At 40.3% G+C, this 16,049-nt stretch overlaps 1 protein-coding gene across 1 annotated transcript in view; it reads left to right on the forward strand.

Moving 5' to 3' along the window:
- The first annotated feature begins 1,661 nt into the window (after positions 1-1,661).
- LOC119849671 (antigen WC1.1-like) overlaps positions 1,662-16,049 on the forward strand; it is a 63,913-nt gene continuing 49,525 nt past the window's right edge. Inside the window, exon 1 of the mRNA XM_043513390.1 lies at positions 1,662-1,777. Coding sequence (XP_043369325.1) covers positions 1,708-1,777 — 70 coding nt within the window. The 5' untranslated portion in view covers positions 1,662-1,707. The remainder of the gene's footprint in view (positions 1,778-16,049) is intronic.

The following is a 16,049-nucleotide window of genomic DNA, read 5'->3' on the forward strand; positions in this document are numbered from 1 at the left end:
TGCCTGTTTTGCCATGCCCAGCCACAAGGGGGCGTGCCCACCAGTGAGTCACATTTGGACATCTACACACAGCTTCTTCAGGTTTAATTTTACATGTGAATGGACCTTCCCCCAGCCACTTTTCGATGGGATGGAGGCAGTTGTTTTCTTGGTTAATTTGCTGATGTCTCCACCTGGGGGCCTTGTGTCCTTATAGCCAATGTAGAGCTCTTCACGGTACAGGAGAGGTGGGATTCAGCACACTGACTACACAACAGAAGCTCTATTCAAGACTGATGCAATCAGACAGGACACTGGCATTGTCTTTAGCTGCTAGATGGACTAATGCAGCTTGTGCTGCCTATAGTTACCACACAGGGGAGCCCTAAACACTGGCCTTCACTGAGAGTCCTGGAGAATGCTGCAAACTACATTACAGCACTAGGGGTGATCACTAATAACCAACATGGTCAAAAGCCAGAATTTCCATTCCATGGGAAATTCACAAAAAAATCTGAAAAAAAAATTGTTCTATTTCTGAACAAAAAGTTGAGATTTTTCATGACAGGAAAAATCTGAAAAAAGAAGCTGATTTGGAAATGTCTAATGGAAATTGAGCCTGGGAGCCCAGGGTCTGAGGCTTCCGGTTCATCCATGGTTTCTAGGCCTTCTAGATGCCTGGATCCCCCAAAGCAGTCTGGAAGACCCGAAAGCCCTGGCTTGAGCCAAAGCTCCCAGACTCCCAGTTTAGCTGGGGCTCAGGGGAACCTGGAAGGCCTGGGGTCTCTGGCCCTATGGCAGTCTGCATGACAGGGTCCCCTTGAACCTTGGATCCTGGGGTTCCTGACTTCCTCATGGTGGGGCTGACCTGGAGCCACAGACTCTGGAGCAAACCAGACAGTGCTCCACTGGAAACTGCTTGTGTTTGGTCAGAAGTTCATCAAAACAGATACGTTTCCGTAAAACACTTTGTTGCTGACGAATCAGCATTTTCTGAGCAAAAAGCCCCATGCTTCACTGGGAAATCCCTGACCAGCTCTATTCTTAACCCAATCAGTGTGCACTCAGCACAAGCCTGCAAGACTGCAGCCACTGATGATCACATCTGAAGAAGGAAGCTCTATGACACACTCCTACTACCAGTGTATCTGTGGTCCTGCTCCACTCAGGAAGCCCTGACCAGTCTGCATTCCACAAGAGGAGCAGGGCTTGTTCTCTGCGTTTCTGATACTGCTGATCCCAATGGTAACGTTCCAGCTCTAGTGGCATGGCTGCAATTGGACCCGCACAGCTCTGTGGGATTGAATTTTAAAGGTGTTTTTCTTTCAAATTTTCTAATAGGTTTATATAATGAGCAGCTTTTGAGTCTCTGCATTTATTTGCCTAATAAGGCAGAATCATTTTTCACGCTGTTCTGCCCTATGCCAAGGAGAGTGGTTACATGATGATCCAAGACTGAAGTGAACATGACATCAGAAGCGGACTCGTCACTCATATATGGTCACAGCTGGAGTTTAAGAATTGTATTGGATGTTTTGGGTACATAAAGTTTTAGATAAACTCTCTGATAATGGCTAAAAAGGTGAATGTTGTTTCTATTGGTTCCTTCTGGCAGCTGATGCTAGTGTGTGAATCTATATATTTCCCTGCAACTGCTTTGTTGTCACTTGTCAGATACAGAGGAGCCCTGGCAGGGTGTATAGGTGCAGCCAGGGTACTGTCAGGAGGATGGCAATGAAGGGACATCTTGCCACTCAGCTGCTTTGTGTGCTTCTCCTGTCTCTTCAGGTCACCATGGGTAAGTGCCTGCTATTTCACTTACTGAGTTGGGCAGACTGGAACTAGGAAGTTAGTTTCAGTTCCACTAGAAACAGGGTTTTATTCCAGAAGTCAATAAGACAAGGGCAAGAATTAAAGTAAATTTGTATCTCCAATTATCTCCCGTGCATGATTCTTAGAGAGAGAGGTTATACATGTGCAATAATCAAAGATTATTTGATTGTGAGTACTTTATAAATTATCCCATTCTTGTAGCACTATGAGCCCAAAGTAGATTTTAGTGCCACTAATGGCTTCAATGCTTAAAAATTCCTGATAAACAAACAAGCCAAAGGAAGAAAAAAAAAAGAGGGGAGGAAAGTCTCTGTATTGTGAACTCTAATCTTATCCCCCGGTCTAGCTCTGTGCCTCTGCATGGAACATGTGAATAATTCCATGTATACAGTCCATACAATTTAAAATAGTGCTACTGTACTGTGTGTGTTAAATATGTTGGGCCAATTTCAGTAGGGTTTGAATGATCCATGTGTTGGGCCATTGAACTGTCTAGTAGCAGTGTGTCTGTGAGTTCCTGCAGTGTGATACATTGCTGTTCTGAAGCTGAAGTATTAAACAGTGAAGTTGAAGATGAGAATCAGATTTTAGAAACCTCAAATGCATTGCTAGAGACAAACCGTGATATCACACCTGGTATGTACAGATCACAGATAAATCTGCAACTTCTCTGTGCCTGCCAGGGTAGAAGCTGGGAATTCTAGAGCAAGGAATTTTCTGGAGCAGCTAATGTGGGGTTTGTATGTGAACTTCCCAAGAAATTAAACAGAATTAGCTGAAGTTTGATCTGATGATAAAAGTGAAATTTTACAAAAGAGAAACAGCAAAGAATTCCACTGGGATTCCTGGGTAACCAGACTGACATGCTATGGGTGATGCTTCATGTGAAACCATGGGTCCCTATTCTCCCTGCAGAGTGGAATGACTCCCAGTAGCTTCAATGGACATAACTCGTACCCTACAGAACGAGAAGGTGGCCATGGATTCCATTCATGAACTGTGTATTAATACATGGTCAGAGCATTAATCGAGTCTGGTTATAACTCTACTTTTCTTGGCTTTAATTTGGCTCTGTGGAACAGGAATATCGTCATCACATGTGTATCTAGTTAAAAGTTCAATAAACCATGAGCGTGTGTATGAGTTTGAATAAAATAGTAGCTAAGGACAGCTAAGAAAAACTGGAAACAGAAAAACGGAAAGTGATTACTTGCTAGACCGCAAGCAATAGACTTAAATTTCCATCCACAAAACCTTCAGAAAATTTACAAAAATAAAAAACTTCAACAAACCTAAAATAATTTCATGGCCATTTTCATTAGGACAAAAAAAATGTTTTTTTGAAAATTGTTGCTCATGTCTCTTCCCGACACTACTGAGCCCATTGTGACTGGAGCAGTCCCAGGGGGCTGTGTAGTCAGTGGGATGACTCCTGTGAGCAAGGGCTCACCAGTGTTGCACAGTCTGGCCTTAAATAAATATGGGATTCAAGGGGGGAGAGGACACAAATGCACCCATAGGCACCGACTTCCCCTCTGCCCGGTGGGTGCTTGACCTCCCTCCCAGCCCCTACCCCGCCTCTTCCTGCCCCTGCACCACCCTCTCCCCACCCCTACTCCACCATACTGCCCCACCCTGCCTTTTCCAACCCCAGCCCTGCCCCTTTCCCATCCCATTCCACACCCTTTCCCCTGCCCTGCCTCTTCTCTGCGTCCTCCCCTGAGCATGCCGCATCCCCGTTCCCTCCCCCCTCAAAAGTCCTAAGCGCCACCAAACAGTTGTTAGGCGGCAGGGGGTGGGAAGCTCAGGGGGGGAGGGGAAGGAGCGGGGATGCGGTGCGCTTGAGGTGGGTGGAGGAAGAAGGAGGCAAGGAGGGGGGAGCTTGGCTGCCAGTGGGTGTGGAGCACCCGCTAATTTTTCCCTGGGGGTACTCCAGCCCTGGAACACCCATGTAGTCAGCGCCTATGAATGCACCAGGGCCTATGCATGAAGGGATGTAAACACAACACGGACAGCTTAAAAATCAACCCATCAGACTATGGGAATTAATGTAAACACCCTTCCAACAAACTCTTTAACACAGATGTAACTTTAAGCACATCAAGTTGTCCACTGTGATTAAGTGCTGTGCATATAAAGAACACAGTGTGGTATCCAATGATAACTCCGAGCCACTGTCTGAACTCTAACAGATCAGCACTGCATTAAACTATCAGTGTTCAATTAATCTTGGAGTTGCCCAGATCTGTCACTTCCACCTGCGGGTCTCCCTGATATATCAGCAGTGCCACTTTTGCCAGGCAATGGTAAGTCTATTAGTTGTGGTTGTGCCATGTCTAAGGGCTGCGGTTGTTGCCTGTCTGGGTCCCTCTTGGGCAAAATGGCAGACACAGTGCCACTTATCTCTCTCCCTTCTGGGATTTCGAGAAGGTGTTGCCTATTCCTTTAAAATTTGTGTCTCTCTGGGGAGACAACCTCATATGACCATGGGGCTATCTCTTGTAGGGTGAAAAGATGTCCCGATTTTATAGGGATAGTCCCAATATTCAGGGCTTTGTCCTACATAGGCACCATTTACCCCCCACCCCATCCAGATTTTTCACACTTGCTATCTGGTTAACCCTAATCTCTTGTATCACCAATGTTGTTTGCCACCATTGTTTCCCATTGTAGAGATGCACGGGGGAAAAGCTGGCAACTTTTCCTTGTCAAGTGTGGGGATCTTCACTTATAAACTAGTAGCACAGGAGGGGAAGGTGGTAAAGACCTTGGTGGATTCAGGGAAGTTACCAAACTCTGTTTCAAGGACATTCACTGAAACATAACAACCCACAAGTTCAACAACCATTATGTGTGTCCATGGAGACACCAAGATATGTCATGTGGTGGAAGTTAAGATCCAAATGGACATGAGATTCTTATGATGGGGGTAGGATGGAAACAATTCCTCATTAGTATTAGGAAAAAATTGGTACCACAGATTTTTTGGGGGGTGGTGGGGGAGCTTTCAGCAGGTAGGGCCAGGGTCACAGGCCCCTGGAAGCTCTTGGATTTTTTTTGAAGTACAAAATGCAAAACTCAGTCCATATCATAAACATTTGTTATGATTATTTTCTATATTTTAATAACAATTAATATAGTTTCACTACAACAAAATTACCAGCACAGCACAAAGTATTGGTGAACAGTGTCTTAGAGAAGTAAATGGATGGTCCCAGCCCCAGGAGCTTGCACTGCTAATGCCCCATGGAGGATGATGCCAGTTCGGGTGTAGTAGTAGAATTTATCGTTTGTATTTTGTATAATTTAAAATAAAAAATAAAGAATATGATAAAAAAAGATAACAGTGTAGCATGTATTAAATGTATTGTAGTATGATTTGATTATATTTTGTTAGCTATTTTTTTTGAATCACAGAATGGAATGGCCTAACAGCCATTGGTAGAGATGCATCAGCCAGAATTTCTTTGTGTCTGGACTGATTTCAAGGCAGTAACAGACTTTTGAGGTCACCACTTTGTTGTAGGTTTAACATTTTAAAATAAGTAAAAGAATACCATGATTGTTTTCTTATGCATTGCAACTTGATATACTAGAGGCCGTTCCCATCGATGGGGAAACCAGGGGCGACAAGGACATCAGTTATACCCAGACCTCCAGCAATATCAGACAACCTCCTCCCAGCAATCAAAGGAGGGAGGTGGGCACACGGAAAATAAAGTTCGCCGGATTGCCTGGCGAACACTGATGGAGCATGGGGCAAACCAAGAACAGTGGAACGGAGCCCCTACATTAGAATTAGTCAGGGAAGCCATGAGGTTGCAAACCCCATCAAAAGAAGTGGCTAGCCTAACTCCTAGTTGACCACCCTCTTCTTCCTCAGTGCAATGCTTCCCAGACCCATTCCCTTTTTTGGGGAAAGAATAGAGGGGCCTGCTGAATGGGGAATCCCCACCACCAATAGGGGCACAAAGGTGGAGGTCATAGACAAGGTCTCCTGAGATCCCAGGGGACGACCATGTGTGTATGTTCAGCAGGGTAAATATACCCCTACAGTAGCTTTAATAGATACAGAAGCCACTGTATCCTTAATCAAAACAACCCCAAAAGCAAAAAAAAAAAAAAAATTAAAACAGGTAGCTTTAAAATCCTTTCAAGGAAAACCTAGTCTCCGGTGGGAATGGACCTAAGTCTCCTTTTCGGTGCAAGAGTTTGAGACATTAGGGGATTTGATCCAAACTCCCGATATGGTTAATGAAATTATTCTGGGATCTGACTGGTTGTTCAAAACCAATGTGGTAATCAATGTGCCTAAAGGTACTCTTTAATAGTTAGAAATTCCCCCTCCCCATTAAAAAAAAATCGGGCAAAATATCATATTAACAAAAGGGGAGGGAAAGACCAGCACTTGCAGCTCAACAAGCTGAAAAGTGGCGCTTGAAATTCCACTCAGTATAAACTAAAAAAAAAACCCAAAAAACAGAATGTGGTAAAATTAATGCTTCTGTAAAACTGTTGTGCCTCCCTAAAAAACAATACTCCTACCCGAGAGAGGCAAAGGCCCAATTGGTGCAAACCATCCAAAAATTAAAACAACGGGGGGGTCATTCGAAAAACGAATTCACCCTTTAACTCCCCTGTGTGGCCAGTGCTAAAAGCAAACGGCCAATCCTGGAGTTTAACAATTAATTATAAAAAAATCAATAAGGGCACCATCCCTATGGCTCCTATTGTGGCTAATATAATACGGGTAATACAAAAAGTGAAAGCCACATCTAAATATTTCTCAGTTATTAATTTGGCCAACTGTTTCTTTGCCATACCCCTACATCCAGACTCACAAGATCGGTTTGCCTTTACAATAAATAGGCAGCAATGGACCTTTTGTCACTTATCCCAGGAATATCACAACAGCCTGGCTATTTCCCATCAGCATGCTGTGAATATGCTAGACCAGTTGAGTCCACCAGAAAGGCCTTTTGTGTTTTCGTATGTAAATGACATTTTAATATTTGGGGAAACTAAAGCACAAACTCAAACACTAACGGAAAAAGTTTTGGCTCTAATTTTCAAAAATCAAAGGAAGGTAAGGGCACTGGTAAAAATTCCGGCCTCTACCAGCGCCCACTCTTTAAAAGTACTACTAAAATAATTCAATTTTCTTAAACCACACATTTAAAAATATGCTAAAATAACACATCCATTATAAAAACTGCTAAAAAACAAAACAAAATAAAAATTAAAAAAAAGCAAAACTCTACTTTAACCCTGCTAAAACAAAAGGCTCTCACAGCTCCAGCCCTGTGTTTCCCTAATGAATCACAGCCTTTTGTTATTCATTTGGTGGCTAATAACATGGTCTTGGCTGCCACACTATTGCAAAATAATAATAATAAGAAAAAAAAAGCTAGGGCCAATAGCATATAAATCCAAAAAATTACAAAAAGCAAAAATAAATTTTAATCCCTGTGAACGTAAAAGTCTAGTAGCCGTCTGGGCAGTACAATCTTTTAAGCCTCTTACAGGAACAGTCCCTATTACTATCCAAAGCACCCACAATCCTCTCAAGTACATTTTATCTGGGAAATTAATAGGAGGTAAAGTCTCAAACACCCAAATGGCTCAATGGACGCTTACTTTAGTTAACAAAGGGGTGACCACAAAAGCAGCGTCCAAGCCGGACATGCTAACACATGCCCTAATTTAAAAAAACCCCAACATAAATGTCCAGAGGTCACTCTGGAGCAAAAAATTGCCTTAGTAAAGGCACCCCCACTAAAAGAATGAAATACTATGGGCCAAAAAAAGCACATTTGGTTTACTAATAAAAGTGCAATAGTAGTAAACAAGAAGTGTGTAAAAAATGCTGCCATTAACTTAAAAAAAAGTAATTCAAAAACATCTAGACCATGAATTGGCTCAGAATGCCAAGCTCCAGGCAATTTATCAGGTTTTAAAGCAATATAAAAATTCCCCACAGCCCGTTTATATTTATGCTAACAGTAATTTTTGTGTGAAGGGAATACAGTTTTAAATACATGATTGGTATAAAAACAGGTAAAAAGCAGCAAATAAAAAAATTGCATATAGAAAAAAATAAAAATACGTTTACCAATGGGTAACAAAACCCTAAACAGTTAATGGTGCAATATTTAAAGGCACACAGTAAAAAAATGGGTATAAAAGCCACCTGGAATAATCGAGTACATACAATAGCTCAACAGCATAACATAGCAGTCAACAAATGGCACTACAGACAGCCCTAACCAAGTTCCAAAAAAAATAAAAAAAACAAAAGTTACTTAATATAGCCCATCAGTTTATGCATAAAAAAGTAAAAAAATAAAACTTTTAAAAGGCTTGAGCAAATAGCAAAATGAAAGTGTATAAAAAAAATGTTAAATCATGGGTGCAAAATTGTGTGCGGTGCGCTTAGGACAAGGCTCGTTCTCAGCACTAGCAACCTATAATGCACCAACAAAGGCTTGGGCCATAGCACAGGGTTCAAATTAATTTTATTAATAAATTGCCAAAAAGTAAAAAAAAAATTCCAGTAATAATTAATTCCTTTTCAGGATGGGTAAAAGCATTTTCTACTAAAAATAACAGCACCAGTGTAATGGCCAAAATGTTTTTAAATAAAGTAGTATATAAATACAGTACCCCCAAAATAATAGATTCTAACAATGGGGGAGCCTTTGTAAAAAAAATCTTTACAACAATAATACAAGCCTTGGGAATTAAACAAAAGCTCCATGTACCATACTGGCCTCAGTCCTCATGCCAAGTAAAGTGCATGAATCGCACTATTAATAAAGCGTTCCAAAAAATAGTAAATCACACACAAAAAGACTGGTCAAATAAACTGCCTCTAATTTTGGCTGCCATCTGCAGCCGTAATAAACTAAAAACAAAAATTCAACCTTTCCAAATTCTGTTTGGACACCCAATATGCCTAATAATTAATCCTAGTTATCTGGTACAAATTTTTTTTAAAAAGCACTAATATAACCCAACATAATTATTTTCAGTAGCTCAAACAGCTACAAAAATTAAAACCACTCTCCAATATAGGGTTAATCAAGCCATCAAACACATAAACAACAAAATTCAAAAACAAAGACCCACAAAGGCAGCCTTATAAAAAACAAAGAAAGCAAGTCACGTATCTTAAAATTAAAAAAAGGGGTCACTCACTAAAATCAAAATAAATAGGCCCTTACTCCATAGTAAACTGCCTTAGCCCTTTGGTATACCGCATTAAAAAAAATAAAAAACTGAAATGGATACGTGTTTCACAAATTAAATTGTTTACATAAATAATAATGTTTAAATTCTTTGAAAAAAAATTCCCAAAACCTAACAAAGCGCTGCTTAACCACCACAATTTTAATCCACAAAAAATAAAACTCCAGTGTAAGGTGTGGCTTTACCTGCTTCTAAAAACTTTTAGTGTCCAAATAATTAAAGCACTCATAAAAAAATGCAGCCCTCCTTATAAGCCAATATTTAAAAAATAATTCACTCCCCACCAACCAATCATAAATTCCTACCCATAATCCAGTAATCCTCAAAAAATGGTATAATAAAAATACTAGCCAACTCTTAAAATCCTTTAAAAATACCAAAATGTATGCCTAAAAAAAAAGAAGAGTAAAACTTAAGGTTCACCTTATAAACACCACAAACATACCAAACCACTAAAAAATAGGGGTTAAAATAAAGAGTCCCTATAAAAATACCACCTAAAGTTCCAGCTACCCATAATTATCATATCAATAAAATAAGCCTGTTAAAACAAAAACAATACTAACAGTTATTTTGGGATACGGTCTAATACCCTATAATAAATTAAAACTATGATCCCCAAACACATGCACCAAAACCTAAACCAAAAGCTATGCATTCAAAAAAGTACCCCAATTAAAATAAAAAAAATTGTTTGTAACTCAAAGTAATCCAGTAAAACTCTTGTTAAATCTACTATTAGTAAAAAATAAAAATTGGTATAAATTAAACTCAGTTCAACGTGTATAAATTAAAACCCAAATGTTCTCCCTACTCCCTTCTTATTATAACAGTCTAAATAAAAACACATCAACACTCCAATAGCCAAACAAAACAAAATGTAATAAATACCATATTTTAAAAAGTTACATTTAAATAAACAATTATAAATACTATAAACCTAAAAGTAATTAAAAATAAATTAAGTTTCTTGTCACAACTGCAAAATAGTTTCATTCACAAACAAGCAAATAATACTGTCAATTTAGTACAAATACATCAAAAAACCCTAAAACAACATAAAATATGTGGCAGTGGCTAAATACCACCTCCTAGCTGCTATATAAACAACAAAATTAAAAAATAAAACTGCCTTAGCCATAAAATGTACCAAAATGAAAATTCTTAATTTAGCATCACTAAAACATAAAATGTTTTAAATAATATCTAAAAATGTTCAGGTACTAACGCATCTTTTAAAACAACCGAAGAAGTCCTTATTTAACACCTACAAATATAAATAAATACAATATGTTTCCAGCATAGATAAGCCTAATTTGTTATAAAATAAAATTATTATTAAAATTGCTCACCAACAATCTATAAAAACAAAAATATAAAAATAAGCCCGCTCCCAAAATTGACCATAAAATCCTTTTAGCTACCCCAGGTTATGGGTAAATAAGCTAAAAAATAAGTACATTATTAAACACCCAAGGGTATACAAAATAAAGCCCTCAGAAATGAGCGTGCTTATCCCTACCTATCACCACAAAACCATGCAGCAAAAACACATAATTTAAAACATGTATAAAACAAACTAAAAAATGCAACTCGTGTTTTGTACAACAAACAATGTGTATGTTACATCATAAAAACAATATTTAAAAGAAATGCAAATACTATCCAACCCCCAGTAAATAAATGTAAATATAATGCCCATGTATTATATACTAGCAATCACATGTACTATTTACCAAAAATAAAAAAGCACAAAGCACTATAACCGCCACCCCGGGTAATTTCTCTGTTACCCTGGGCCTAAATTGGCACAATTTAACTAATGACTTGTTGTCAAAAACAAAGGTGACTCAGTTTTTACAACAAACACAAAAAAATATAAAGAAGCGTGTCATTCAAATATTACATGCAAATACAAACATGCTAAAAATTGCTAAATCTAAAAAAATCCTATGTTTATACAAGCTAGTCCACAACCTCGAAAAGCATATTGTCTATTATGTTTCACCCATTACTATTTGTATTAATATTGTCCTGTGTTTGCTTGCTAAAAATGTGTTATATATGCTATTAAACAAAAAAAAAATGTTTATTAAATTACAACCACAAGCCCAAATTGTCTCTCAGTGCATAAAACAGTACATAAAACAATTGTATAAAATATGACCCACTCAGGTATTGTTCTTGAGGGGTTAAAAGGGGGATATGTAGTAATAGAATTTGTATTTTGTATAATTTAAAATAAAAAATAAAGAATAATAAGATAATAATGTAGCATGTATTAAATGTATTGAAGTAGGATTTGACCATATCCTGCCAGCCACCCTTTTTGAATAGCAGAAAGGAATGGCCTAACAGTCATTGGTAGATATACATCAGCCAGAATTTCTTTGTGTCTAAACTAATTTCAAGGCTGTAACAGACCTTTAAGGTCAGTACTTTGTTGTAGATTTAACATTTTAAAATAAGTAAAAAAATGCCATAATTGTTTTCTTTTGCATTGCAACTTAATGTTCCTGTTCAAAATGTTCTATATAAATTAATTCTATTTTATGTATAAATAAAAATATATATTAAAATATAAATATAAAAGCCATTGCTAAACCAAATATGCTAAAAAAACAAACACAGAAGCACCAAAAAGCTACATCACACCTCTATTAAAATATATATAAAAAAGCAAATTAACAACTCTAAAAATAAAACAAACGCCTATCAATAAAAACAAAATAGCTATAATCAAAACCAGCATAAACTAACTGCCTAAAAAAATTAATAAAAAAATAAAAAATAAAAAAACTTAACAAAGCAAACACTCATCAAACATCAATTAATTACAACATAACAATGCAAAACTCATTAATCCCAATAAAAAAAATAACTATATAAACAAAATACCTTGCCATAAAACTTTGGGTTCATCCTACCAAAACTTCCCCAAAGCATCATATCACAAACAACAAAACCCAGCTCCTCCCTACCCATAATCAACCTAGCTAGCCACTAAATTAATCCAAACTCTAAATTAATAACTATATGATCAACTAGCAAAATAATGTATGTATGTATATAGTATAATTAAATACATATGCTAATTGTTATATCTTCAATAAATGCAGCATATTGCCTTTTCCCCTAAAAAAAATCCCACGTGCTTCTTATAAGCATAACAAGGTGTTGATGCTAAAGGGAGCAGAAGTAGGGTTTGAATTACTGGCAAAAACAGATCTTCTAACACCTGTGCCCAGTGCAGTGGCCTGAGTCCCACATGAGGGGGAGTGGGAGAAGCAGGCACTTAGAAAAAGAACGCATGCAGCGTGGGATTCATAATAGGCACCTAACTCCCATGAAATCAAGTAAACACCATCTGGCTAGCAGGGCTGGCCTTTGACTCTTGTGAAGCCCCCAGCTATGGGGACCCGCCAAACCCACCCCGCCTAACTTGGGATAACCCAGAAATGAAAAAGGTAATATCCGCATTTATGTTAAAAGCCAAGTTTCTGGTCTGGAAAGAATGAACTTACAGGTAGGGCTGGGTGCTTGTTATCTCCTACACATCAAAGGGTATTATATATATATATATTGTATATATATATATATATATATATTATATATATATAACATCTCCTTGTTATCTCCTACACATCAAAGGGTATTCGTAGTCCACCAGTGTAGGCACCCTGTGCTGAGGCCATGTCCTGCAGTTGAGACCATGTGTTCGGGGAAGGGATTTTAGGGTTTTTACCTCTCTGTTCCCCACCCAGCCCTGCTCCTGTCCCTCTCTGTCCTCCATCCCGTCCTGCTCCTCTCCCTCTCTGTCCCCCACTCAGCCCAGCTCTTCTTTCTCTCTGTCCTCCATCCAATCCTGCTCCTCTTCTTCTCTGTCCCCCACTCAGCTCAGCTCTTCTCCCTCTCTGCCCCCCATCCAGCCCCACTCCTCTCCCCCTCTGTCCCCCACTCAGCCCAGCTCTTCTCCCTCTCTGTCCTCCATCCAATCCTGCTCCTCTCCCTCTGTCCTCATCCAGCCCTGCTCCTTTCCCTCTCTGTCCCCCATCCAGTCCAGCTATTTTCCCTCTGTCCCCCACCCAATCCTGCTCCTCTCCCTCTCTGTCCCCCACCCAGCCCAGCTAGTCTCCCTCTCTGCCCCCCATCCAGCCCTGTTCCTCTCCCTCTCTGTCTCCCATCCAGTCCTGCTACACCGTCTCTTTATCTGTCATCCAACCCTGCATTCCCCACCCCCAGGTTTGTAGGGAGGGTGTTGCCATTTCAGCCTGGCTTGAGCAACCAGTGGCAGTGGAAGCTCATTCTCCTCCTCCCACTCTCCCTTCCCCTGCACCACATCTCCCTGCCAGCTGGTGTACTGAGTTCTCATTTCAGCGTTGCTGCCAGTGGTAGGGACCAGCCTTCTGTAACCTTCTCAGTGCGCCTCTGCTCCCCACCTCCCTGTCCCAGACTAGACCATGAACAGCCTCCCCACGGACAAGGAGAGCACCCTACCTTGAGTTGGTATGAAGCACGTGGGGGAGAGGGGGAACTGCCCCCTGCATGCAAATGGAGCCCCTGGAAAAAATATTCCTAATTTTGTTAACATCTTGGTAACTTCATTAAAAGAGCCCAGTATTATGACTGTTACCACTTGAAGTCAGGCATGATTGGGAAAAGCTTCCAAGGAAGAAGAGAAATAGGTTCTGTTTCCATTTTCCTCAGATATTTTTGATGGGGGAAGGGAGGAAGATGCACTCTGCCAGAGGAAAGAGAAAGAGCACTATGGGTATGTCTGCACCGCAATGTAAGCCCATGCTCCAACCCAGGCTCAAGCCCAAACCCCCGTCTGTCTACACACAAATGTTTTGGACTCAGTCTCAGACCCAGGATCCTAGGACCCCACACAGGTGGAGAGTCCAAGCCCAAGTCCAGCCAGGACCCAGAATTCAAACCTTATCATTTTGTAGTGTGGACGCAGCCAGGCCAGATCCACCAACGCTGTTTCACAATCTCATGTGCTGTTGTCTTTTGTCCTCTCTATCCCACGAGCTGCCAATCAACTCCCAGGAAACAAAAGTGACCCCCCTAGTTCAAGTACAACTTGGCTTTTAACCCTTCCATTTTATTATGACCACTGAGCTGGAAACACAGTAAACCTTCTCCTGCATTTGCAACAGCCACCAACCAGAAGAAATCCTTTGCCAAGCATGCTACTTCATGATTGCAGGAGCACAGCCTAATTCTGGTGAATCTCGGTGTGAGGTGAGCAAAACATTTGATTTTAGTAAGAGTACCAGGAATGACTAGGCCTACCAGCAAATAGCAAAGAAGTTGACAGCATTGGAAATTTACTGACCGGTGACTAGTGCAGGGAGCATATTAAAGTAGCTCAAGACTGACTACTGCAAAGCCAGGGATCAGAACCACACCTCTGGGAACTTGCCCATCATGCCCGTTTTAGGATGACTTTGACCAGGTGCTGGGCACTGTGCCTAGTACAGAGCCAACAGCTGTGCAAAATGACCTGGATATCTGGGATGGTGAACTGCTGGCCCCACAGTCCAGCACCGGAGCCAGCAGCTGGTGCTGGATGAAGCCACCAAATTGACTCTGGTGATGAAACAGGTCCCCAAGGTGGCTTTGCTGCAGGAGTAGCTGCAGCATATCCTGGGGCTATACTTTCAGGAGCTTTTTCAATGCCTCCTGGAGAATTGGTCCACCACAGAACCAGCAGAATAAACTAAAGAGACTAAAGAGGCAGAAATCGCCCCAGAGCAAGATAAGTTTCTGGTTCCATTTTTGTGTTTATTAATATAGCTATGAGAGGGATTTCTGATTAATAAACTAATGCAAAAGTTATTGCAAGTCAACAGGATGCTGCGTTAGCATCAACATGGTTGGTGCTTTCCCACAGCTTCCAATGCAACTTGTTATGACTGCATGCAAATACTCAGCAATCCATTAGTATCCCCCCACCCCTCCTACTATGTGGAATTCAAAATGAAGACTGGGAAGTGCAAACAGTGAAACAAGCCTCCTAAAGTGAAGATTTACTTCAAAAGCATACATATTTGCTAAGACGTGCCAGCCCGTTAAAAATAAGATCCTTATATTGTCTTCCCGCTTTGTACCAACCCAACATTGTAATGAGCCATCTGCAAAGAGTGAACTCTGGGAGGCATTTAAATGTAGTCCATTTACAACTGTAGTCCATTTCAGTTAAGCGTAGTCTGTGTGATCCATTTGTCTGAATTACATCTCGGGGTTTGAATGCAGTCCATAATTGTGCCAGAGGAGGCAGGGGGATGAATGGGGATGCTGGTGGGGTTCTGTGTGTTTGCATGTAGTCATAACAGGTTTTATCGAAAGCCATCGGGTGGCACCAACCGTATGGCTGCCAGTGCAGATCCTGTTGATTCCCTAATGAATGTTGACCCAATCCCAGGTGCTGATAGTTACAAACTTTTCCCATAGCAGGAACTCCAGATAGGTAAGTCACAGTTTGGAAAAGGACATATTTTTCAGGCCACGGAGGTAGCTGACCTGCCGACACCTCTCCTAGATGTACTGTTCACTCACCATACATTTGATTACTTCAGTGTCACACACTGCTATCTTCCCACCAGCAGTTTGGAATAAAACCTCTTTTTTCCACTCTGGAAACACAAGAAATGTCATGCCTTCCAAAATGTGGAATGCCTGAAATGACAGAGTCTTATGTAGAAAGCCACAGCAACCACCTTCCCCCAAAACCCAAACTGGTCTTCAATTTTTAGAAAAAAGTGGTTGTGATTTTTCACTTGCCATATTCTGTGCATGTAATTAACCTGTCCAATCACAGGTCCAAGGAGCTTCTTTGGTCTGAAGTGTCTCTCTAACAATATACTGAAGTACAATGCTATAAAGTAACATTTTATGTCCTTGAAATTCCAAAAGGAATTTTTCTCTGCTCATGTGCTGAGACATTTCAGCAATGAACACCTGTGCCTTGTCTACTTCCATGC

Source organism: Dermochelys coriacea, chromosome 1, assembly GCF_009764565.3.
Source record: "Dermochelys coriacea isolate rDerCor1 chromosome 1, rDerCor1.pri.v4, whole genome shotgun sequence".
In the NCBI taxonomy this organism is placed as follows: Eukaryota; Metazoa; Chordata; order Testudines; family Dermochelyidae; genus Dermochelys; species Dermochelys coriacea.